The sequence below is a fragment of the Sardina pilchardus genome, chromosome 8 (assembly GCF_963854185.1).
Source record: "Sardina pilchardus chromosome 8, fSarPil1.1, whole genome shotgun sequence".
Classification (NCBI taxonomy): Eukaryota; Metazoa; Chordata; class Actinopteri; order Clupeiformes; family Clupeidae; genus Sardina; species Sardina pilchardus.
The window spans coordinates 34,557,331-34,585,055 of record NC_085001.1 but is presented as its reverse complement, the minus strand read 5'-3'; the positions used below and the strand labels follow the sequence as shown (position 1 = coordinate 34,585,055).

Genomic DNA, 27,725 nt, shown 5'->3' with positions numbered 1-27,725 from the left:
CAAACCAGTAATCGGATTAAAGTTACTCATCAAGTCTCCGTGCGTTACTATTTTTGTCATTTTCATTTTGCTTTCTTCTTGTCGTGAGGCCATGCTCACGTTTTCAGCATGAGGACAACTCATGTGTAGGCTCCTCGCAGCGACACAAACGCAAACAGCAATGCAGGGAGGAGAGAGGCGCGTTTCCTATATGAAAATACAGTCAGTGGGCATATTTTGAGTTTGAGTCATCTACACATGACAACATTAAGGTACGTTGTACACTCTGTGTTGGCGACAAAGTGCTAGGCCTATCTAGCCAAACATCCCGAGTTCGCATAGCGCCTCCCTGACGCACGCAACGGAGAGGGAGAGAGGGAGAGAGAGGGTGCTGTGTGTGCCCGACGCGCATCCAAAACAGAGCACCCTGACTGGGTTGTTTCGTTATATCATTATCAACCGATACGTTTTCAGCGTAGGCGGGCTTTTATCTCTTTTCTCCCGAACTAAATTAATCAGTTCAATACAGTAGCGTCAGTCAGTGCCCCCCAAAAAGTAACATTGAAGACCGCATCTAACTCCAGACAACGCGAAAGTGTACTCTTGTCTCATAAGAGTAAAAAATAGTCTAATGATAGTCTTGCGCACTGCACTGTTAGTAACAGTGATTTTAGCATCGCCCATGGTGGATTAAATGATTGCAAAAGACTTGTCGAGGTGAGTTTAACAAGTGCAATTTAATGGGCATATTCTAAATGGCTACAGTAGAAGGATACACGAAAAGCCCAAAATCTTCATATTTTATTAGCCTACCACAGTTCTATAGCTATATATCTATAGCCCTTCCTTATTTAGTATACTGACTAGACATTATTGAACAAAACATATTCATCTGTAGGCTATTTCAGTACCTCAGTAGGTTAAAGTATTTTTAGAGACCTCCCTGAAGTTACTTTTTGAAGGTTGTTGCATCTATTGTTGATGGGGGGCTTAGTTTAAAAAGTAACTAAGTAATCTAACTTAGTTACTTTTGAAATCAAGTAATCAGTAAAGTAACTAAGTTCCTTTTTAAAGGAGTAGTCAGTAATCAGTAATCGGATTACTTGTTCAAAGTAACTGTGGCAACACTGATCTGGACTTCGACAAAACACTACAACCAATGTTTACTGCCTTTGAATGTTGCAGCACTGTCGTCATCAGTTTAGCTCACCTCTGGCCCGTCTATATCTATATCAGAGAAACCAATGTGATTAGTTTCCCCTGATGCCTGGGGTAAAAATAAAGTGTATCATTGCTTGTTGCCAGAGTATCTAGCTCTCGCAAGAACTCTGGATGCTCTCGCAAGAACATCTAGAGTTCTTGCGAGAGCAAGAACTCTGGATTTCCAGGGTAGTAATTTTCTTAAAGGAACCGTATGTAGGATTCTGGCAAAAACTGGTACTGCAATCACTTCCAAAATATTGTAGAGTGGTGTAGTGCTTTTATGATTAATTTAAATACATTTCTTGCATAAGGTTCATGATAAATTAAATTGAAACACATGGTGATCCAATGGCGGACCAGAAGTGGCATGTCACCAGTCTGACAATCTGAGCTATTTGGGTCTCCATTAAAGGTGTCCATCACTTCTGTAAATTCTGTAATTATTGTCCTTACAAAATATAACTGCAGTCATGGGACAAATAAACAATAGTTCTGACACTTCAAGTGCAGTTATTTTTGGTAAGGGTGAATTGCATTTGAATGAACTCAACAGGCTCTAACATCTGATTATTTTTATAATCTCGGTTCATTGTAGGAGAAGACGAGACGTGAACCAATGGGAAGTCCACCTTTGGTGACATCATCTGAACCATGGCCTGAACCGTCTCCAATCACCCGTCTCTTACAGGGAAATGTTTCATGCCACAATCCATTTGTTGTCAAACTGCGGTATACAGGCATTTGTTTAAATACGAAAACAAAATAATCTCTTCAAATTGTATTAATTCCTTAACCACGCTATCACTGATGTTACATTTAAATTAGTCTTTCATGATAAAAAGTTTATTTGTTTTTATATCATTCAAAGGAGCCTATGGCCTCTATCATGACTAAAACGTGTCTAAAACACTGGTCACCCGTGCAAATGTATTTTGTGCATTGATGTATTTCGTAATAGATATAATTATGTTTCCCTTTGTAATCGCCAGAAAAGGTCCCCAAACTCATATGGACGGTGTGTCATGTGGACACCATTGTGGGCTCTTTGATGTTCTTGGGCCACAGTCACATTACCCATTGCTCTCTTGAAAGCGGTCTCTAATCCTGCCCCGAGGAAGAGACACAGAGAAGTATGTCCCCAGCCTGTCGCTGTCTGAAGCCCAAAGAGCATATCAGCTGGGATCCTTGCTTCTCTGCCATGGGTAAAGAAAGGGGTAAATCCAGTGCTGGCATACACACTAGACAATAGATAAGGTCTTTGCTAATTGGTCAAGTAAAGTTCAATCAGCCTTTCGACCACGCCATTTCAGTGAGGGTTATACGGTCTTCTTTATACCTAGTAGTTGGCACATGTTCCTGACTAGATCAGACTCAAACTATCTCAAACTAAGGCCTTTTTCCACCGAAAACGAACCTGGTGTTGAACTGGTGCACTTTGAATGTGCAAGGCTTGACAGGAATATGAGAAAATATGTCCACTTGAGATTAGGAATTAGCTTTGTGGTTTTGCCTCTACTACACCTTAATTATTGGTTTAATCCTCAATTTTAGTACATATTTTCTCAAGTCTATATACTAGGATGAACCAAATGAGTTTTGGAGATATGGTGGAGGTACCTTGTGGGGGTAGGAGGAATGGTGTGCAGAAGGCCATCAAGATGATGGAGGAGCCAGACAACAGCAGCCAGGGTGTTGTACACATCAAGAATGTATAAATATACTTCAATAATAAACCGATCACAGTTATAAGGTCAGTGACATAATATTAAAATTGAGCTCTGTTATGAACAGATGATTATCATGAGTGTCGGAGGAAGTTGCCCCACGCAGAGCAGCAGACCGACCTACAATCTGAGGCTGAGTGTGACCTTGGAAGGCCAAAAAGAGGAAGATCAAGTAAGTAGTGTGAATCTAAAAGTGTTTTTTTTCTTTTCTCCCAGTTATTGTATATTATACTGTATATTACATATATATAATATCTTACACCTTGTCCTAACTGGATCCAAGCGAGCGAATGTCAATGTTGTCTGTCTACTCTGAATCCGTTAAATATGCCATTGTCAATATATGGCGATATGCTCATTCAGAATAGCAGAGCAATGCGAGCGACAAAAAGAAAATAGAAACAGGGTGTCCGACAAAAGTTCTCTCAAAAACGCCGCGCCGCTTCAGTCAGGACACTCCAATTGAAAACAATGGAATTAAACAGATTTTATTGCTAATGTTAGCTCGCATCGCATTCAGGACAAGGTGTTACATATCCTTGCATCCATGTTGTTTGAACATGTTTCAACTCAGTCTTTGTTTAAACATACTGTACGTCTTAGTCTTTTATACGTTTGTCTCCAAAGGCCAAGTAGACACATAATGGAGTATGAGAGTGAGGATGACACTGTGGTAAAAAGAACTCTGTCAAAGGCCTCCACATTAGAGCAGCCATCATGCAGGAGATACAGTACATATCCCAGGAAACCAAGGGGTCTATTGAGATACCTGAAGATGGACCAGAATATCAGGTATGTCTATCAGGAATATCTGTATGGTCCTTTATACGCAGTGAAAGTGAAATAAATATTATTGTGAGATGTTTAAACCAGTAAAATCTAAGAATTAAAATCCTGACTGTTATGTACATTGTTCATACCCATTTTTAGCGGGACCTTAGGGACTTCCCTTCGCCAGGCCATTGAGAGGATGAATGGTTCAGCCCAGTTAGGTATCATGAGCGGATTGAGCGCTGGACCACAGGGCCAATGGGCCGTCAGGAGGTTTCAGGAGGGGTAGGAAGCCAGGGACCTGTGAGGGCCTCCTCAGGGCCAGTGCCGTACCAGGGCCAGTCTGTCAGGGAGGTAGAGGCAAGCCATGCTGCTCCATCCATCTGGGAGCAACCTCAGGTCTCACCAGGGCAGAGGTTAAGAAACATGCCCACCTGTGGCAACGTGTGGATTTATTACACTCCAACCTTTAATTGTTACATAAGAATTTGCATTTAGATTAAAGGTATACTATGCAGGATTGGCGATTTCATCGCCGGTTTCGCTTTCACTTTTCGTTTTCGCTCGTTTTATGCTTGCATATTTCTCTGCAGAGCTTCCCCTACAGCTTTAGCGTGTATATCCTCAATCGGTCAGTCTGCCGTGCCTTTTCACGAGACTTTACATGACACTACCTGGAGTAGAGCATGGGTGCCTGCCCGAGGTCTCCTGAAGTTGCAAGTGTGGTTCTACCGCTACAGACCACTGGGGCGGCGAAAAAACACTGTTCGACCGGTAATGACTTATTTAATCATATATAACATTAAGGAACGAATTGATTAACTGAAAAACGTTGCATAGTATACCTTTAACAGATGAATAGGTAAATACTGTCCTGAAATAGCAGTGTTTCCTCCACACTGACTTTGCCATGGCGGCCCCCCACAGTAAAATGATTGACCCCACTCTATCAGAATGAGGTCAGATGCCCAGTGTAGTCACAGTTGCCTTTTAAATTAACTTGCTGATGTGTCCTCCCTCATGGCTGGTGTTCACATTGCAATTTAACAATGAGTAGAACTAGTCAGACTTCCAGTTTCACTTTTGTTGTGTGTATGTTGTGTTGATTTGGTGGGACGGGGCTGTGAGTTTGTGGACTGGCCTGCCCCCACTGCAAAACAAATCTTGAGGAAACACTGAAATACTGTGGATGAATACATACATACAGGATTTTAAAAGGACGTATATGACTAACTTGTGTCTCGCTTGTTTGTTCTCTTTGAAATGGGGTTCAGTTCTTCTTCAGACGTATTGGTGAAATTATCATGGAACAGCACAGGACCATGATCAGAATGATCCAAGACCTACAGTATATGCTGCCATAAACAGCGGCAGCAACAATTATGCTACCACTGACAGGCATCAAGCTAAATTTCCTGTTGAGAACCTTCAGGCACTAATGGCTTTGAAGAGAGACCTTGAAACCATTCCTGAGTTAAAGAAAGAATTGGTGAGCTATCTTTGATTATTTACTGTAATGAATATTTATTTGGCTGATGCCTTTTTCCAAAGCGACTTACAGATGTCAATAATTGCAGGGCCAGACTCAGGAGCAACTTGGGGTTAAGTGCCTTTCTCAAGGGCACATCAGTGGCAGCTGGAAATTGAACTCGAGACTTTTCAGGCTACTGCATGCAGTCTGACTCTTTATTCACAATACTTCCATCACCGTGGATTTCGATTACATTTTCAGGGAAGGTCTGAAGAAGAAACAATTACATTTTGGGAGTGATCCGTGTCACCGTCTGGATTCAGAAGGCAGTTATGTTTTTCGTGTGGCGGTGTAATGGCGTTGTATGGCCACGTGGTGGAAATCTGAATACTTTAGGTTCAAATGTATGTCTATATTTCTTTCTTAGATGCTGTCAGAAGAAACCCTGTCTGCTCTGCCGCCACAGATGCAAATATTGCACAGGCCATTAAACTATGGTTCTACTGGGCTGGGGTTAGGGAAGGGCGGAAAAAACGCCTGCCACCAACCAACCAGGAATCAGCCAATGAAAGAATTTAAATTTGATCAAATTCATAATTGAATGAATACAAATCACCATGAAATGCATTTAATCTTTTTATTTTTTCTACAAATCTATTATGAGCCTGATGACAGTCAATAAACTCGGATGGATGGATTTTGGGGGATTTAGGGCTTTTTGAGAGGCAGTTATGGTCATATTTTGGAATGCCACAATTAGTTTGGTTCTTAAGAACCGCCTTCTTGAGAATCATTGGTAGAATGGGATGCTTCAGGAGCCCGAGATCAATTCTCATTTTGTAATACAATAACCCTCAACTTTTATTTTGACAATGAGGAATGGCGGCCATATTGAAACTGCCGTTGTTGTCGTTGGCTACACGCAGCTTTCAGTGTTCCACAAAACTCTGAACTAGGAATTTCCGACTTGAGAGCCACATTAAAAAATAAAGTAAAAACATTGCACATTGCAGCACCTCCCTATAGAAAAGTAAATCCAACCAAACAGCACTCAACGTCAAAGTTCCTGCTCGTAACCTTAAGCAAATCCCAACTTTTAAAGTCGGAATTAAGTAACTGATAACTGTTTGGAACACTGCAATACAGAATTTCCGTATACAGACTGGTGTGGTCCAAAGCATTGCGACAGCGTCTTGTCGCTAATTGCCATTTTGGCACTCGAAAAGCTACTTACGAGAGTGCAGGGGCTCTTTATCGGTTACTAAAAACTACTCTGGGATCGTGTTAAATCACTTGACAATCAGTAAGTTACTGACAATGTCACAAGATCGCTCCAGGACAATTTTGAGATAAGCGCCTGTAACGTCTGGTCCTAGTGAAATGCGACAGACCGCGCTATGTCCAAATGCGCCCTGAACTTATACACTCTTGTTCCAGGAGGTAGCCGTTAAGCAAGACAAGTCAAGTAAGATTGGTTAAACCACCGGTTATTTTTGTTGGTTTATTTACGATATCATATTGTCAGTTTAGACAAGTATTTTCATTAGCCTCTCCCGCAACCATGAGAATATCGTGTTGGTCCTCCTTGACCAGCATGCTAGCAATCTAGCATGGTATTTCAGATTGCGATGTTGATTCAAAATGGGACCAACACAACTTAAGTTAGGTTTAGAAACTGAGTAGGCTATCATAGGCTGCTATCACGTGTTTTAAGTGTTATGCATCGACGACCTCATGCCATGCATTTTTTCAGGCTAACTTTTTGTCTGCTATTCCTCCTGTGTTGGATGTGTGTGTACGGTGCGGATTCACATTTGTGACACGACTGAAGTGTGGTGTCGTCGCGATTCCTCCCCTGGACGTGTGTGGGTGTCTAATTTAAAATGTTAGTTTTACAGCTCGTAGTTCACTTTAAGTTGTCTTAAGGGTACACACGTTTCTCACAAATGTGCGACCTTTTTAGGAATGTAGGGTACACATAACTTACCCATTAAACCCAGGCACCTAAGCCCACTCGCAACTTTAGCTTAAAAAAAAATAAAAAGAGGGGGCTGTCTTGTGCTATTATTTTATTCAATCAACCATCTAGTTGCATTCCAGCAAGCACATAACGTCCTACTAACTTTAAGTAACGTTAGCCTATGGTTGTGGTTAGTTTAAGATACAGTGAGTATAACTGTACGAAACTGCTTTACTTGGGGCACTGCACATCAACTACATTGCCTGGTGATTATATGAACTGACCAGCTCAAACCTATAGCGCGCCCTAGTGGCACGACAATACATTATCCTTCTGCAGCTTAAAAGTAGTCTGCTATGTTGCTGGATGACAACAGCTGGAGACCACTTAGGGTGGCACTGGCCGGGGTAGGGCTGCATTCATACCTCTTCTCCTGGCAGGAGCGCAGGTCGAACGCTCATTGTCCTGCCTTTGTCATAGTAATACTTCTGGGAGGATTTGTAGGCCTTTGGAACAAGCAGTTGTTAAGCTGCAGGGAGTTTGTTTCTGGGTCTCCTGCCTATGAGCAGCTGTGCTGGGGACAGCTCTACTATCTCTAGCGGGTTGTTCTGTAGTCAAGCAATGCCAGTTGTTTGTCTGGAGCCTTGTTCCAGCATTTTTTTACTGTCTGTATGGCACACTCGGCCTCTCCATTTGAGTGAGGTGTGTGGTGTGACTACTGTATGTGATATGAGATATACCATAGCTCTCACAGAAGCCTCTGAACTCCTCTGGTGAATACTGGGGCCCATTGTCTGTTCGTAGGACAGTAGGAATCTCATGACGACTGAACTGTAATTTCAGTATTTCCATGGCAGTACGGCTTCGCTGATCTCTAAGCTCATCCACTTCTATGTATTTTGAAAAGTAATCCACAAGACGAATGAAGTGCTTGCCCTCAAACTCAAAAGATATCAGAGGCCACTACTGTAGCTAAAATGGCAGTTCTTAGTCCAGGTGATATGTGCCAAATTTGAGGTGAATCGTTCACTTTTTCATAAAAGCATGAAACTTGGTACACTTGTACAGTTTGTATACTGATGTGGTGAGAATATTTTTTATGTCAGTGATATGTAGCGTTTGGAGTTAATGTGTGGTCGGTTGGGGTGGGAATGCTTGGGCAACAGAGAAGGCCAGGATTGGCAGAGTTACTGAAAGGGCTGGAAAAATTGTGGGATATTGTGTGGATAATTTATATGATGATCGCCTGACAAAAATGACACAGAAAATAACAAGGGATCCTGGTAACCTTGTAATCTGACCGGTAAGGTTATGGATCATAGCTGTATGCTAAGGCCTCCTGTGACCTTTTGGCGTTAAAGGCGATGCAATGAAAAATGTGGGTGCACATTTTAAATTTTGTGCTGGTGCACCTACAAAAAAAGGGTAACACTTAAGTTTGGGGTGTCGCTGTTACAGTGTACCTACCTAATTAGGTACAGTGGTACAACCTGTGTAACAACAGTGTACATGTAACAGCTGTGCTGCTACAACCTTGTTACGGGTTTATGTCACTGTATCAAAGAGTAATAAGTGTGTACCAACACAGTTGATAAATGTAACAGCTGCACTGCTACACCTTTGTTACTCTTTGATACTGTGGAATAAACCTGTTAAGTGCACCAGTCAATTACTTGCATGCACATATGACATGTGTGTTGTGTCTTTGATGTCTTGGAACATGTCTGCCATTACCCTATGTAGCACATGTATCAACTGTGTTGGTACACACTTATTACTATTTGATACAGTGGCATAAACCCGTAACAAGGTTGTAGCAGCACAGCTGTTACATGTACACTGAAGACAATGACCCCTTGACTGATTTACCCCATCCAGCAGGTCTCAGGTCAGCCCTTTGCCTCTGATGAAAAATGTAGGCAAATTGGCAAAGTTTTGTAAAAGCACTCAGTATTACAATGTAACAACTATATGTAGGTACCCACAAATACATAATACAAATACATAGTACATGTTGTTGTTACACAGGTTGTACCACTGTACCTAATTAGGTAGGTACACTGTAACAGCGACACCCCAAACTAAAGTGTTACCAAAAAAAGCTAGGCGCACCAGTGCAACAAATGCAAAAAGTTAGTCTGGAGCCCTGATGTACCATCTTTTACTGATATATTTAGCGATACATTTTGAATTTCTTATCCAAGCAACGTCAGACTTGGCACTGTACTTGCTTGTGCCTGTAGCAAGACACTTGCCAAGGTTGAAATCCATCGGACAAATGATTCGACAGAAATGTGGTTAACTCACAAACTGACACACAGTTGTAATAGTTGTAATTTTTAGGTAGATGTGATGGATGGATTGCCTCTTTAAATTACAGACTTATCATTTTAAATTTCAGCAGGCGTTTGAGAAAGAGACAGTAGTTTGTCTGGTTTGTTTTCACTGGGAAGTGGGAGAATCCCCCATCCCAACATAACCTATGAATTTCTCCCACTTCCCAGTACAAGTACAGTAAGTGTGTTATTTAAAATGGTCCTAACAGTGACAATGGTGGGTAGTTATACCATAGTAAATCTATTTGAAATCTGAAATATCTGTAACACAATTTAAATCTGATCAGTCTGTCTTCAGATTTCTAATAGTAGTGTTGTCAAGATTATCTTGTAATGTATTTCAGGCCCAAGATGTTGAGAAGCTGGGGACTCATCGGTGGAATAGTGGCAGCAATGGCAGCTGGTGTTTATGTACTGTGGGGACCTATTTCAGACAAAAAGAAGATGAGAAAAGGTATTCTTATTTTCATTATATGGACCAAAATGAGTCAAAGGTGGTGTAGTTGTTAACAGTTTGACTGCACATTTGTACCAATGTACCAATGTAGACACCAAATTATGATATTAGGCTATGAGAATAATGCATATTTGGCATGGATATTATGATTATGATGATATCTAGACATTGGAATGCATGCAGGAAATGTGCAATGCCTTAACTGATTGATCTGAGATTTTGATATCATTATTGTTATATTCACGTGTGTAGTAATTCACATGCCTAGCATAAGAATTTCAGTTTATACACAGATGGGGCTAGATATGTAGATTTGCCTATGTAGCGTTATCAGTTTACACACAGATGGGGCTAGATATGTAGATTTGCCTATGTAGCGTTATCAGTTTCTACACAGATGGGGCTAGATATGTAGATTTGCCTATGTAGCGTTATCATAAGGATTTCAGTTTCTACACAGATGGGGCTAGATATGTAGATTTGCCTATGTAGCGTTATCATAAGGATTTCAGTTTCTACACAGATGGGGCTAGATATGTAGATTTGCCTATGTAGCGTTATCATAAGGATTTCAGTTTCTACACAGATGGGGCTAGATATGTAGATTTGCCTATGTAGCGTTATCAGCGCCACGGGCAACCCGCAAAAAGCGCACGCTGCGATACTTCAGCTTACGTCCTATTTACCAAACCTGACATTCGTTGTGTAATCAGCGCCTTTCTCAGACCCCTTCGCTATTAACGAAGGTCAGCAACTGAACGACACTTCAAAATTAAATAATTCTCAGCTCCCGCGACAGGCAGTCTGCATCTTCACCTCAGTGCGGCGTGTTTGTACCTCGCCATCTTGTTACTTACCTGTTGCGAAACAAATACGTCTGCCCCACAATATCTGGAGTAACTTTCCCACTTGTTTTCCAGAAGAACGCAAATCTCGTGTTGTTGACTGAAGGAGGACTGTGCATGCTATAGATGCGTACCCTGCCATTTCAGCTTCTTCTTTCCCCATGCGTTACCTTAATAGCATGTTTTATTCAAGTATTAACAGTTGATTTTCCAGTGCAGATCAGTGAGAAAATGGCCACTTCAGTTTCCATTAATCCTTTGCTTAACTTATCTTGCTGTAGGTTGTTAGCCTTGCTAATTATTGCCCATCTGCGGCTGATACAGTATCTACGCTAACCACCAGAGCCACTGTTTGTTTGTGGGACAATTTTATCATTTTTCTGATTATTGGGCTTGCGGTTTGTAGGGTTATGTTGCTGATCGGATCATAAATGGCCACAGCTTGCCATGCTAGTTATTCTACTTATTCCGATTGGAGTACGCTGAAAGAATGACTTCCAAACAACAAATGTCTTATCATGAATGTGTAATTTACTTCTATGGCAACAAGTTCTGAAGATAAAGTGTTACTATGCACACGTCAAAGCATAAGTAATTTTGGTTATCTCTGAGAGGCAAAAAAAATGAATTGAGCACTTTAGTACCACTGACGATGCATTTAATGAGATGGCATTTCCTCTTCACAGGTTTAGTGCCTGGCTTGTTGAATTTGGGGAATACTTGCTTCCTGAATGCTTTACTTCAAGGCTTGGCATCATGCCCCTCCTTCATAAAATGGCTTCAAGAGTTTTCAGGAAGAGGGCAGGACAGGCTTGAAAGGGGGTTGTCTACAACTCTGCTGCAGCTGCTCAGAGGTAAGAAAGACTATGCAAATATAAATCAAACATAAATGAGCATACTCACACCATCTTAAGCCTTTGCTAATAAGTGATAGGTAAGATATACAATCTGTATGTGGAAAGTAGTCCTACCACTGAACATGTATTGCAGGGCTGCCAACTTTAAAAAAAAGAAAAAACATGGAGAGAATTTTGCCAGAATTTTGCTGCATGCACAGCCTATTTTCTACCGCAAAAAAATGAAATTCATCAAAAAGATATAATACTAAAATTACAAAATTACATTAAAAAAAAGCAAATTACACCATTTACCATACATCAGTGGTTCTCAGTGTAGGGACCAAGGTCCCAGCATTAAATTAACATTGGGCTGCCAAAGGGATCTACTACGACCTCTGAAATTCTAAGATGAGAACCACTGATTTACATAAATTCTATTCCTTATCAAACATAATAAATATAAATAACAATTTTTGGACACCAGAGGGGACTGGTGGTCAAAGACCAAAGAGGTATCCTCAGCCTGAACCTGCATTCCTCCAATGCTGTGTCATCCTAGTAGCCTGGCTAGCGCCTACCACTTCTCAAACCAGACGTTCATTTTCTCGTATTTGAAAAAAATTCCAGATCCGTTCATTGGGCGCCGCGGATGTCTATCAAATGCGTCTGTGGCTCTGTGCATAGCTCATCATGGTCTTGCTTTCCCCCCTGTTCTGTGATTGGTCCCTTATCTCAGGCAAAAATGAGGGCGGTAGTTTCCAGATTGCCTTAAGCTGGGCATACACTGTGCGATTTTTGGCCCATTTTGTCACGATTTTGAGTCGTGCGACTATTTTGGGGATCGGGCCGAACTTTGGCTCAGTCGTGCGTCTCGCATCGTGTAGTATACATGGGGTAACGAGAAGCGATTACCACCTCACGATCACCTCCCGACTACCTCCCGATCGATCGGGAGAATATCAAACCTGTTTGAAATCCTGGTCGCCCCTCGTGAGTCTATCGCACTGTTGAAGCAGTGTTACGAGCCGATTTACCTCAACCTGTCACACTACACATGCGCGAACACAGATACGGACAACAAAACAAACCGTGTTGCCATAGTCTGCTTATTTTAAGTGACTTGGGCTTGATTTTGTTATTGCACGCAGCGCCTACATGTAGCCTACACAGAGGGCATTTTGAACCTATGCAGCTGTGTCGACTCTACACTGTAACTGTAGGCACCTCTATGACCACCCCAGAAATGTAACAGGGGTTCGGGGAGGGGATGCTAACTTTTTGGGGTCATGTCTTTATTATGGCTTATTTTCAGAGACCTGGGGCTTCATGTACAAAGCTTGCGTACGCACAAAAATGCTGCGTACGCTAATTCTCACACTCACGTCTGGATGTACAAAGACTGACTTGAACGTGAGAATGTGCGGTCCTCCACGCAAGCTTCATGCCTGGCGTACGCACATTTCCAGTGTGTATCGTCAGTTGGCGACACAAAGAGGCAATGCAGCGCAACAACATTAGTTGATCACGAATCAAGGCCTTTATTTGCACAGCATATTGTGAAATGTGGGCTATTAAAAATAGCACTTCGAAATAGGCATATGTTTCTAGATAATTGGCCATGCAACATGCGTTAATAGTAGCCTACCAAACTATGCAACAGCCTATATCTGCAATTAAAACTGTAGTCTTATCAGAGGATATCAAGAATTAGGTAGCCTAAAGTGAAACGTATAGAGATAGTGCCTATATTTAGTTCCATACATGATTATTCACTTGCTTATCAAACATTTCAGATTTTGAAGAGCTTTCCTTCCTCGAAATCTGCGATGAATGTGGTCGGCTTCACGCATATGTCCATGTCTAAAACATTTTCCGGGTGTTTTCACATATTTCCGACAGTTTTCAGTAAAACAATTAAAATACAAATGGGACAAGATGATCCGCGTGAATAGCTTAGTGCGAATTGAAGCAATTTCCCTGACTGACTGCATAGACTACTTTGACTTTTCTCGAGTAGGCCTGAGCATTCACATTATTGTTGTCACACTTGTGCAAAATATACACTAGGAATATGTTCCAGAAATCGTCGTGGCAAAGCCTGGATAAACTTCTACTATGGGTGCGCGATGCGTGTTCTTACTCGGACACGAGTGATTTAATGACCTTTTAATTATTGCAGTTATTTTGTAATGCTTGAAATGCCCACCAAACCGCGTTATGTGAACCTTGTCACTTGCAGACTGACCAATGAATCTGCCACGGTCTCTGACCCTTGTAGACACTGCCACGCTCTGCCTCTACTGTTTTTTTTTTTGTTATTAATTACAGATGATAAATGACGTAGGCTACTGTGTCTTTACCATGTTGTCTGATAAGAGCACTTCTACCTCGCAATCGCTGGTAATAAACTTTTAAAACTTTTTCGATTTGATTATATAAATTATTACATTTTGTAGCAGGTTCAAGAACGGATGGATCCACAAATTATTTTTTACTCTTATTAATATTGTGGGATAAGCCATTTTGCCTTCGCGGAGGTCTGAGTTTTCGAGTGGCCTTCTAGTTAGCATATTAAAATGAGTGTGATTGAGGGAGGAGAGAGGGTGGAGTATAATGCTCGTGCATGTGCGCTTAATTTCACATTATTTGGGATGTACAAAGGAAAGCTGCGTGGATTGCTGCGTATGCATGGTTTCATACATCTGAATTTTTTTGTGCATACGCTTCTTTCCAGATTTTCGCGTATGCAATGTTTTAGTAAGAATTCCACGCAAGTCTTTGTACATGAGGCCCCTGCTGTTTATTTCTCCTCGCGTGACCTGGCAACACTGAAAGCGAGTAGACAACACAGGGCCGCATGGCAGCACAGCTGATAAAGTTCCGGATAGATCGAGTCCGACGAGTTGGATATGGACGTACAGTGTGAGCAGTCAGATCGCATCCGAACATCGGATCGTGTAGTGTGAGAACAGGAATCGTGAGCTGCCCTTGCGAATTCACTCGTACAGTATGAGCAGCAGCTGACTGCCGCGATTGAAAAAATCACACAGTGTATGTCCAGCTTTAGCAGCGTGAATGAAATCACTGCGCAAGGCAGGATGGGAACGCCCAGGCTATGAACTTATATGAAATATAATCATTTTTGTATTTGGCACACACAGCTCTGCACACCCATTACTCTTGGTGAAATATTTCACAAATTCTTCACTCAATCAAATTGTAAGCAAGACCATGATGAGCTATGCACAGACGCATTTGACAGACATCCGTGGCGCCTTATGAACGGATCTGGGCATTTTTTTAAATACGAGAAAATGAACGTCTGGTTGCCAGACCACGTCTCATTTGAGTGGTAGGCGCTAGCCAAGCTAATAAGTTCACAGCAACTTTGCACAATTGGAAAGCTCAGATTCCGCTTGTTCAAGTGATATGCTAATCTGTGTGACGAGTACTCCGAGCAATTTAATTGAACCCAGATTTGAGATTTTTCTGGGCCACAGCAGTTCAGTATTGGGGAACATGCCCCAGGAAAAAGGACTGAACACCCTAGCCCAGATAAACTCCGTTATTTGACTGACCGGGTTGATAGTTCAGCATGAGAAATCGGGGGTGTGGCATGAGCATATGTGAAGAGTGAGTCTCACAGCCAATAGGCGTGTTTCCATCACCCTGCCTCTGGGACTTTTTTGGGGGAAGGTACTTTTGACCGGGCCGCGACTGGCCTGGTCCTCTCAGACGTTGTGTCTCCATTACAGTGATGGCCCTGTATGGACCTCGCGACATGTCATCAAATCGCGTCCGTTTACTCGGTTCGATATAGCTGTCACTTAATAGTAATTTCTATACCAACTAAGACTGCAGATTCGTAAAGAAACGCAAGCACCCACATCATAAGTGTATCTAGATTAACTATATACCAAACATGAAATTTTACTGTGACTAGAGGAGCTGTAAACAGCTTGTAGGCTAAGGTTGCGTGCTAGCGCTAGCTAGCGAACATCAACTCCCATTACAGTGCAAAAGTTAGCTAGCCAGGTCGGTTAACAGGCTAAAAGAAATGGTTTATTGTGTCCGAAAGTGTGTCTTATTGGTATCACACACAAGCAATGAGGTTAGTTTGTAACAACATACATGTTACGGTTTAACCACAGTCCTTAGCTTCCTAGCTAGCAAACCTTACTAGCCCTTGCCATTAACTTTCTATGAACTGTGCTAGCTAGCTCAGTTTACAGGCAAAGTGAAATAATATTACGTGTTGGAAAGTAAGTTTTATTGGCATCACACAAGCAAAGACAATAGTGAAAAGCTCTGTTTTGACTAGGAGACTGGAAGGACTAGAAGAGTTCTTTTGACGAGTAGAGTAAAGTAGAGTCGTCTTCTGCTTCTCATGTTGTGAAAAAAATCCTCTAGCAACTCCTCACTTAAAATTTCGAGGTTGTTTGTCGCGATCTGCTGATGTCACTGCCACAACCAATCTGCGCGAGGTAGCCACTAGTACCGCCCAGCGACTCTACCGGGCTGTTTTTAGTACCTACCCTCCATCAGGTACTCCTTTAGTTCCTGTAACGGCCCGTAACGGCCCGTAACGTCCTGTAACGGTTGGGACGGCCCGGTCAGTGGAGACACGCGCACACGGCGAAGTCCCTGAAAAACGGCCCGATAGTTCCGATAGTGGAAACACGCCTAATGCGTGAGAGTTGGCAGCCCTGGAACTGTTAAACTTGGGAACCAGTAGCCCCGGATGTATTGGGAATAGCCCCGGATCTCCGTGCCTTAAAAGTAATGATGAAAATCGCCCCAGAGGTTTTTATGATATTCCAAACGAACACCACGGCTAGCAGCCACCAGAGCTGTATCTATATGGCTCTGGCAGCCACAACTGCAACATTGTTACTAGCGCTGACCTAACGTTATGGAGTCCGAATCATTTGTTGCAACTTTAGAACGTGACTGGCCACCCGGCGTCCTCTAGTTTTGTTTGTAAACGGGAAATATGTGTAGCCTATTGAAGTCAATGAATTACTTCAAAAAGGGAATAGATAACTCTTCTACAAGCAACTGGTGCATCCATTGTTTTAAAAATATGACAACGAGGACCTCAACGATTGGCCTTACTTTCCTTCTCAAACTGTTGAAATCGCATCTTTCACAGCCCAATTTTTTTATTTTCCTGGGGGAGAAACCCCCGGACCCCCGGAAAATGGAAGGGTCAGCCGGGCTATAGCCCCGAATCTTTTGAACTCCTAGCGACACCCATGTTGGGAACAAAATATTAAGATGTGTGTAGGATATGAAAGTTGTATTCAGTGAATCATTACTGTTTTAGTTGTGTGTGTAATCTGAAAGTCAGTTAAATAAAAGGTTATACCCTTAATCTGTAGCTCTGTCCAGCCATAACCCCATAGATGATGTTTTGGATGCGGGGTGCCTCCTAGATGTCCTTAGACTCCACAGATGGCATATCAGCTCATTTGAAGAGCAGGTAGGTAATGGAACAATCCTGTGTTAAGATAGTTGTTGATGTTAGATTTTGCACTGTAATTCTATATGATTATTTTTTCCTTCACTGATGTCCCTAACTACAACATATGTGTTTGTCTGTGTGAACGGAGTTGAAACTGACTCAATGCAAAACAAAGTCATAACTATGGGAATAAATATCAGGTCCAAGCAGCATGAACAAGGTATAGTATGGGGCAGTGTTAGTGTAGTGGTAGGCTAGCGTGCAGTAGCTTGAAGGTCGTGGGTTCAATTACACCATTGTGCCCTTGAACAAGGCACTTTGGCCTACACAAGGCACTACCCCAAGTTGCTCCAGGGACAATGTAATCCCTTTTAATATAGCTGACATATGTATGTCACTTTGGACAACACTGTCTGCCAAATGAATAAATATAATATCTCATGGGAGAGATGTCAAAGATTTGACAGGTTCAACAGCTGAACTAAGAATGGTATTGGTACTTGAAGTACTCATACAAAATGCATTGAATTGGGTTTAATAGGAGCATTGTGGGTTTGGTGGGTCAATAAAAAGTCTGAATACGAGCAAAATTTACAATTAGCAAATTATTCCATTTATAATCTGTGAAAAATCCAAATTTAGAGATGCACCGATAGATCGGCTGGTGACCGGAATCGGCCGATTTTGACGTGATCGGCTATGACCGGCGACTGGCCGGTCAGTCTGAGACCTGCCCATTTTATGCCGGTCAAATGCGCTCGCACGTAATTAGCCATTTTCACGTGATGTCAGCAGCTGGGTATCAGTTCGTCCGTTAGCAGTAATACGCAGTCATAACGTCATTTAACTTTACTCTCAAATCAAGGCAGCTACGAGAGCAATGATTGCAAACGATAACTGAACATAACGTTAGTCCTAACGTTAGGAGACCCCTGCTATACATAGCAGCAACTTCAGCTAGCTAACATGTTAGCACCGAAGGTCAAGTTGGTTTGATATTGGATATTCGGATACTCAATGAAAGACCGTTCCTTATTTTTAAACGATAACTGAACATAACGTTAGTCCTAACGTTAGGAGACCCCTGCTATACATAGCAGCAACTTCAGCTAGCTAACATGTTAGCACCGAAGGTCAAGTTGGTTTGATATTGGATATTCGGATACTCAATGAAAGACCGTTCCTTATTTTGAATCTCTGTCGAATATCCAATATCAAACCAACTTGATCTTCGGTGAAGCTAGCTGAAGTTGCTGCTATATATATATATACAGTGCCCTCCAAAAGTATTGGAAAACATGCTTAAAGTTAAATATAAAATCATCTTTTGGAAATTGATCTTAATGCCTTGAATAAAACAATGAGGAAATATTCAACCTTTAATGACATCAATTTTCTTTGTGAATGAATAATGTATTGTAAATAAATAAATATTTTCCTTAAAATATAGGGGGTCATAAGTATTGGAACGCCCATGTTAAATTCCCAAAGGGGATTTTTATTTTTATTTTTAAAGGCCAGTTATTTAATGGATCCAGGACACTATGCACCCTGATAAAATCCCCTTGGCCTTTGGAATTAAAATAACCCCACATCAACACCATGCCCTTCACATACTAAGAGTTTGGCATGCTTAATGTCAGTCATTAGCTGTTAGCTAATTAGCTGGTTTGAATTGCATTGAGCTCAATGAGAATGAAACCAGCTAATTAGCCTATAGACGTCAATGGCAGTCAACGTGTGTGTCTAAATTGACGTTTAAAGACGTCAATGGCAGTTAATGAGTTAAAACTCTTTGCTATAGTTCTTCTAAATTCGCCAAAAGTTAGCATTCTGACGTTTCATACACTACCGCGACCGTGATAAAACATATCCTTCGTGGGGTCATTGGAAAGCTGCGTTTCTCCTGTATAACGGTGTGCAATCCAAATATGGACACTTCCTTTGTATCAGCAAGCAATCGCAAAAGTTCTAAGACGAGTGTAGACTGAGAACGCATGTAGGCCTAATTGGCTGTTCGGTTTTTTTTTGTGTCATTTTCCAGTATAAACATCTCAGCCTATGTAGCACCTATATGCACACCTAACTTTCCAGTTATACACTTATCAGTATTCTGAAGATATTTACAGTTGGATATTGAATGTGAGAATAAAAAAATAGGTGTCCCATGCACTGCATTTCTAGTGTGTGAAATGAATGTCTTACACTGGGAAGCATTATAGTTTGATACTGCAGCTGAAATTAGATTTGAATAGAAGAAGAATCTGTCTGCTCACATTTTTCTATTTTTCACTTCTAACTTGAATGTGAGAATAAAAAAATAGGTGTCCCATGCACTGCATTTCTAGTGTGTGAAATGAATGTCTTACACTGGGAAGCATTATAGTTTGATACTGCAGCTGAAATTAGATTTGAATAGAAGAAGAATCTGTCTGCTCACATTTTTCTATTTTTCACTTCTAACTTCATCTCTGTTTGGATCCTAATGAATGCATTGGGCTAGCTAAGTGCTATCAAAGTTGTGTCGCGCGCCAGAGCCATTGAGTGCACGCATTGAAACGTGAGAGGTATGTATCAACTCGTCTTAATTAGGGGAATAATGTAGTTTAATATGAAAAAACGGTGAAGTGTTCCTTTAAGGAAAAGATAGAAAATAGCTCTTTGAGTGTGCTGTAAAGTGGTTAGAAGAAATGAAATCGGAATCAGGTAAAATCGGTATTGGCAGGTCAAATTCTATGAAAAATCGTAATCAGCCAAAAAATTGCAATCGGTGCATCTCTATCCAAATTAGATAAAAATGCTCCATTAACGCCCCAGGCAAGTTGCAGGTGAGGCTATAGTGGAGGTGGAGGAACAGGTCAATTGGTATTGTCGTACTGGTTTTGTCAGGAGCTACATTGCCACGGTGAATGAAACATAAAGCGTCACTGATATGTTGACAGCTGTCTCACACACATAACTAAAGACATCTTGTGCCTATTGTGTCTTTTAGCGCTGTAGGGCTGTTAGCCGTACTTCATTTGATTTCCTCATACCTCTTAGGATGCTCACGAGCTCTTCCATGTCCTTACTTCCTCACTGGAGGAGGAGCGTGACCACCAGACCACAGTCATCCATTTGTTTGATATGGAATCTCTGGAGGTAATACACCCAACATCTAAGTGTTTTCTTCATTGTTTACTTTTCAATCTCTGATCTCTGAAATGTACTCCTCCTGCCATTTGTCTCTGAAATGTACTCATCCTGTAGAGTTCCTCGGAATCAAGAGAAAGCAGTTTATCCTGTAGGGGTCGAGGTGAGATTTAGATGGCATAAAGTCTTATTTTGTATTGAGAGTTTTTTGGGGCATATATGAGGTGTATTGTTGATGTCTCCGTAGGACCACTGCATTCCATTCCAAATATGTGGAGGAGCCAGCACCCTTTTCACGGCCGTCTGATGAGTTCTATGGCATGCAAGCATTGCAAACAACAGGTATGCTATTGTGAGATGTGTCTTAAATGCCCTTTTTTATTGGTGTACATACAGTGTACTTGATTATCTCTCTGTTTACCAGTATTAGCTAAATCTTTCATTTCTATTAATGTTGGTTGGCAGCTCCTTGATTCCATTCAATTGTGAATTTAGGGTTAGAGGGTGATGGTGTGCAGATTATGTGATGGTCTGGAAGTTTAGTACATTCCGCATAATATGAAATCCACAGTGTGTGATATCTGCTAACTGGACAAGTGGCTATTTATGCTGAGCTCTCACCTCTCCTGAGTGTAGAATTTGGCATTATACAGTATAAATACGTACCTTTGTACACAGTGCAGGCTCCCTGCTTGCTCCTGTCTAAACCTTTGGAAGTTTTGCTCATTGTAATGATTTATTGCCTCATCCACCTTTTTAGATGTATGTTTGTTTAGCTTTTTAATTTAGAATGTTAAAAGCCATGCCATGTTTGAGACATGAGCTGATGCATTGTTAAATTTCACGTCCTACCATTCGATTTGGTGTTTTCTAAATGGTCTCCTGCTGTATCGACCCTAACTTTCTCCTCATCATTCCAATCACAGAAACAAAAGTACGTATATGAAAATGAAACTGAAACCCTAGTTTTTTACTGTTTCTGTCATTTACTACAGTTTCTTTGCACTGATTGAGATAAGAGACATGTTACTTTCTAGATCCAAAAAAGGGACCAGTTTGAAAATGGTTGAAAGGTTTTCCTATAAATGAACAACTTTTTGGTCAGAATGCGTCTCACTGTCCCGTGTCTCATTGTCAGGTAGACATGCTGAACCTGACATTATGGCATCACTGGCAGACCAAGTTCTGTCTGCATTTTGTTTCTCATTTGATCACTTGAATTGTGTTTGCAGAGCCCAGTTTTATATGACTCTTTTGAGCACTTGAATTGTGTTTGCAGAGCCCAGTTTGATATGACTCATTTGAACACTTGAATTGTGTTTGCAGAGCCCAGTTTTATATGACTCTTTTGAGCACTTGAATTGTGTTTGCAGAGCCCAGTTTGATATGACTCATTTGAACACTTGAATTGTGTTTGCAGAGCCCAGTTTGATATGACTCATTTGAACACTTGAATTGTGTTTGCAGAGCCCAGTTTGATATGACTCATTTGAACACTTGAATTGTGTTTGCAGAGCCCAGTTTGATATGACTCATTTGAACACTTGAATTGTGTTTGCAGAGCCCAGTTTGATATGACTCATTTGAACACTTGAATTGTGTTTGCAGAGCCCAGTTCGATATGACTCATTTGACAGCCTGTCCCTCACTATTCCCTCAGTGCCGTTGGTAAGAATTGATGGAATTGCTGCTTGTGATTGACAGAGTATGACTTATATATGTGCATGTCCGGTATCATAGCTTTATTTAATGTATGTATGTGTATGTACGTGTTTATTTTAGGGTCGAACCATAACTTTAGACCAGTGTTTGCAACATTTCATCTCATCAGAAACCATCAGAGAAGTGGAATGTGTAAATTGCACTAAGGTATGTTTTCGCAGGGATAGCTGTCATACTAACATTTGAAAGTGACTGAATATGGAATCATGAATCATGAATAGGGAATCATGTTGTTATTGGATGATCCCATATGTTTTTCTGTAGATGCAAGCAGCTGAGTCTTTGAATGGACATATTGGTGAAAGTCAGAGGACAACTTTCATTAAGCAGCTGAAACTTGGCAAGGTAGCCACTTCACAACTTTCATTAAACAACTGAAACATGGCAAGGTAGCCATCTTGTACCCCTTTAATTATGTGGATATTTAGTTTTCTTGTTTAAGTTTTCGTTTTGGCCTGCCACTCAAAACAAATGAATATTTTACTTTTCTCTTATACATGTGTGTATGGTTCTTCATTACCATTTCTGAACATAACTTAAGAGAATGCATAATAAAGCATATCGCTCCCCACCCCTAAAGAAAAAAATATTTTGTTATTTTATTATTTTGTATTTCACATTATCGTCAAAGAGGACTGTCATCCCTGACTTCCATTGAACTTTTAATGAGAGGAGGCACAGACAGAAATCTTCTTAGTTGTCAACATGTCTGAGACCTAGATTGCATTAATGGTTCAACACAAGGCCGTAGTCACCATAGACATTGTGGGGGACGTGTGTGTGTCGCCCCCCCCCCCCCCCCCCCATATTCAGATACAACCAAAATGCCCCCCTTTCTGCAACTCCAGAAAGAATCAAATTGCACACCAATTATTCTCTGGTGGATTGCTCACGAAGTTTAGGCTAATCACAAGCTTTCTGATGGTAGGCTATTACACTAGTTGCTGTAATAAACGGTTCGTGAGAAAATCAACGTGAATACAAGAAATAAAATCATATTACATTCCATCTCCACACCTGGCCCATCGTGGTGGAATAACTCCCAAGCCATTCCCGAGTAATCCAGTTTTTAAATTGCAATACATTTCTACTTGTTCTCCATCTTCAGGCTGTGGCACAACCAAAATAATGAACTAGCCTACTGCTTGAATATTGTGTTCTTCCACTTGTTTTTTACATTTAAATAAATGTCATAGAATTAGAACATAAGCATTGCTTTCATATTCCTAGGCATAATTTTAGACTAGCCGAACTTGACTGAAGTCAAATTATTCTCACGTTCTTAAAGTGACAGGCACTCAATTTGACCTTGACATTAAAGATAAATGTAGGCTAAGTCAATTTCATTCCCAAATCAAATCAAGAAATATCAAACTTCTTGACCTATTATCAATTTCAAAACAATTGTGACATTACAATTCTTATAATGTATTTTTCATTGGCTATGGCTCCTGACTGATGCATAAGATAGATAGATGGATAGATAGCCTACAGAACATCTATGATTCTGTAATTAGGTTAACTATTATTGTATTGAATGTGAGTTGTATCAGTCTACAACACCACTACAAATGACACTGGGAAACCCATTCTGTTCTATTTTATTCACCTGGTTGAACAACTGCCATGTTTATACAGCCTATATAGTCTATGGTCTAGGCTATGGGGCCCCTGATAGAGAGTATGAGCATGCTGACCTGGAGGTGTGTGAGGAGAAAAACAATTCTGAAATATTTGAACATTTGAAAAGAAATATGGAGAATTGTGTTGACATTTTGTCAGACCCCGCCACAAATTTGGCGACGGCCTTGGTTCAACAAAATGTTCTTGATGATTTACAGCAGTTATAAATGTTTGTTAAAAGTTTTCCAAATTATGGCTTTCAGATTGGTATTGGTATTGAGGTAATAAATCAATGCAGTTGGCAATATCCTTTACCAATACTCAACCATGGTTCTTGTGTTGCTTTAATATGACATTTTAAAGACAAAAATATGGCATCTATGGTTCTGCCTTTATCCTACACCCTCCCCCAAAAGTAAAACAAATTGTTGGTATTGGTGTCAAATGTTGCTAAGCAATGGCTACTGTAACTTTGTAGCCAAGCTAAGTGAGCTACTGTAAGTTAAGTTAGAGGCTAAATGTGCACATTATTTGTATTCTCGCTTCTCATCTTGTGACATGTTCATTTGAACATTACTCAAATATCTCACTGTCAAATGTGACATTATGAAATCACTGCTCTCTGGCTTTGAATGAATGGAATGTTAATGTCGGACAATTCAGTGCAAATTTTGGACAGTCTGAATGGGTATATCCATCAGAAGGTAATAGTTCAACCAGATCTGATTGTTGTATAAATGGGCTTGAGAAAAGAACAAATTGTTAAATGAATCTTTAAGTGAACTAGTTGATAGGAATGCATCGATAAAATATAATTAACAACAAAAACAAACTAAACAATTCATTTATTCATAATTGTTATTTGAAGCATTGGTATCTGTATCGACCCAGTATTGGCTCATTTACACTAGCTACACTTTTTGCTGTCCATGCTTGGTAACGCTAATGTTGACAAAAATTGTTATGGCTTATTGTTTCTCTAACCCTTATGCATCATATTCGTATAGCATAATGTCTTTAACTTTCTGTTTTCTCTCACTCTTTCAAAAATCCTCAAACTATTGTATGTGTTACGGTATGCTCCCTGAAAAATGTGCCATACACCCTAACATACAGTGGGGAGCACATGTATTTGATACCATGCTAAAACAGGATTGGCATGGTGCTTTTTCCAGTAGGCCTATTAGCCTGTTTGATTTGCATTGAGCTCAATGAGCATCAAACAGGCTTATAGGCCTACTGGAAAAAGCCAATGCCAAACTCTAGCTATGGTGAAGGGTATGTGATGATGTGGGGCTATTTTAATTCCAACGGCCAAGGGAACTTTATCAGGATGCATAATATCCTGGATCCATGAAATAGCTGGCCTTAAAAAATAAAAAATCTGCCTGCCCATGTGTTGAATTCCCATAGGGTTACAAAGGGGGTCATATACTTCCTTCCCCTTAGCATTTAAGAAGAACATTTATTTATTTACGATACATTCTTCAATCGCAAAGAAAATTGGTGTACTAAGCGGTTTTACTTTTACTAATTTTTTAATTAAGACATTAAGATCAATTGTCAAATGATGATTTTATATTCCTCTTTTTAGGCAACTTTAGCATGGTATCAAATACATTTTCTCCCGACTGTATCAGTAAGGTTAGATGGTTTACCATTCTAAGAATAGTGCTCAACTTAAGATCGCTATCGGAACGTCACCAATTATCGTCAATTAACTTAATATTAATTTCTATACAAACTAAGACGGCGGATTCGTGAAGAAACGCAAGTACCCACACCAAGTGTATCTAAAGTGTAGCTATGTACCAAAAATGACATTTTACCGTGTCTCAAAGAGCTGTAAAACAGTGTTGTAAGGGTGCGTGTACAAAACCGCTTGGAGCTCCAGTGGAATTTTGATCTAACTGTTGATGTACAGTATGAAAGGCCGAAAATAGGCGAACCACCAGGGCAGCACTAAACTCTGAGTGTGGTAAACAAAATCTGATATTTCAGGAGGTAAAAGCCCCGGTAAGAACCAAACCAGATTTCATTCAAATCTACAGTACACACATATGGCTACTGAAAAGTGTACGGTTCATTTATCAAATGTTATTTTGAGGCATTAAAAAACATTGTTTTAGAATTTTCGAACGAAAGGGATGATGATTGGTGTTGTTACGATAAGTACTGTACTTCATGTATTTGAATTATATTCTTTGTTTACTTCATCTTGCACTAGCTCCCCCAGTGCCTTTGCATTCACTTGCAGAGGTTGACTTGGTCCAGTGAGGGCACACCTATCAAGAGGCAGGAGCATGTCCAGTTCTCAGAGTATTTGTCCATGGATTGTTATAAGCACAGTGTTTGTTCTTCAAGCCTCCAGCAGACACATTACATTACCCAATCTGTTCATTCCCAGAACAGTGGTAAGTGAACTGAAATGCTGTCCTTACACTGAGTTTATAAACCAACTTGATAGTTAAGTGCTGAATGAAGTTGTTTGTTTCCAGCCATAGAGTACAGCAACATAAAGCCTGGTTCCACAGGACACTTTCCTTCAGTTTTTCTGCATTCTCCAACTTTAAGCCATCCATCCAACTCTGTACATGACTACAGGTACAGAAGTTCAATAAATGTACTGTATGTTTGAGGTCATGTTAATACAGTTTTATGTTGGTATGGTGCTTTACTGGTGCTTTACACTTCAATATCTGTACAACTACACAACAGTTGATTAGCATAAAAATAATTTTGGACACTTTGACATATTCAGCTATGTGTTTCCTTCATCCACAGGTGCTCGGAATACCTCTTCAGATTGACCGCCGTTGTAGTTCACCATGGTGATATGCATTCTGGACACTTTGTGACCTATAGACGCTGTCCAGCTTCTCCTCGCTGCCCCTCTCCATTCAGTGGTCAGTGGTTATGGGTGTCTGATGACTCTGTCCGGAAGGCCAGCCTACAGGAGGCACTGTCATCAAGTGCTTATCTTCTGTTCTATGAAAGAGTCCGTAAGCCCACCCCCCAGACAGAGGAGTAGGAGATGATGAGCATGTTCATTCAATTCTTTTGGACCAAAACACCTTGTGTGCCATTGGAAAAAGCCCTCCCTGTGTATCATTTCAAAGAGGTACTAATTTCTGTAAAAATCTTGTGACATATCAGTTTTACAAATATATTTATGCATTACAATTTTGACAGCATAAATCATGAACATTAACCATTTGAACAAGTTCCTTTGTCAGGGAGATTCATGACCTTACTTCACCAAATAACACTGAAACAGACAAGTAGATCTGAGCCTAATTATTAACTAATGAAAAGTTTATTGTGCTGCTGTGAGGTAACATGTCAACACAATGTCTCAGATGTATCAGGCAGGCATAGTTTGTTTCCTATAATGTTGCTCCACAAGCCAGACATTAGATTACTGAGTATTATGGGACAAATGTTAACTGTCAAACTACATAGCATTGTTTTTGTTTATTTTGAAATGAAGTGTCTGATATGAAGTTGTTTTTGTTGAAGTATGCTAATTGTGGTTGCTGCATAATTGCTACATTTTGCCAGGACAAATAACGACACACTTCACTTCAAATTATTTTGACATTTGTACACTTTCCTCTACCAGTTCATCAGTTTACCATGTGATATTTTGTGAAATCAGTGTATTTTTTTGTATTTTACCATTATAGGGTAAGCCTGGTCATCTCCATGACTGTACAAAGTCAAAGCGCTAAATAAAATACATTAAAAACATAAAAGTAAGTACTCCGTTTTTGTACAACTAGTACATGACAACCACCTCATTCAAGTCTAGTTTGCACAAGTTTGGTAGGTATGTCCATATTGACCCGTCTTAATCACCTGAGGGAAGAGGTTCCCCCTGAGTCTCAGCTTTTCAGTTTGACCATCTTGCAATAGAATTGTGTGATGATGGTATGGTCTGGCATAAATAGATTGCATATGAAGATCTTTAAGATGGCAGCCATTGTTTTTCTGTACATTTATCACACACGTAACCTCAATCTCCATTTAGAGGTAATAGAAGTAAGTAATGACAATGACATACATTCTAGGCTACATGAATATGCAGGAAAGACCTGATATAGTTGGAACTTGTGTCAATTAAGCAAGCTTATTCCACTGCTTAGTTAAATGTCCCATTGTTATACTGGCAGTGTTTATCACTGCGCACTGGGTCCGTT

General features: G+C 40.5%; 1 protein-coding gene across 3 annotated transcripts; it reads left to right on the top strand.

Moving 5' to 3' along the window:
* Positions 1–6,312: 6,312 nt before the first annotated feature.
* On the top strand, positions 6,313–27,281 carry usp30 (ubiquitin specific peptidase 30). 3 transcript variants are annotated; one of them, XM_062543753.1, is made up of 14 exons: positions 6,313–6,613; positions 6,980–7,033; positions 9,789–9,898; positions 11,433–11,600; positions 16,967–17,067; positions 20,092–20,190; positions 20,299–20,344; positions 20,429–20,523; positions 21,790–21,849; positions 21,964–22,050; positions 22,168–22,248; positions 25,754–25,940; positions 26,025–26,130; positions 26,311–27,281. In XM_062543753.1, coding segments are annotated over exons 2-14 (1,389 nt in total). In that variant the 5' UTR covers positions 6,313–6,613; positions 6,980–7,031; the 3' UTR covers positions 26,558–27,281. The 3 variants fall into 3 exon arrangements, with proteins under 3 accessions (XP_062399737.1, XP_062399738.1, XP_062399740.1); XM_062543754.1 differs by lacking the exon at positions 6,980–7,033 and having other exon boundaries at positions 6,317–6,613; XM_062543756.1 differs by lacking the exon at positions 6,980–7,033 and having other exon boundaries at positions 6,320–6,451.
* Positions 27,282–27,725: the final 444 nt, after the last annotated feature.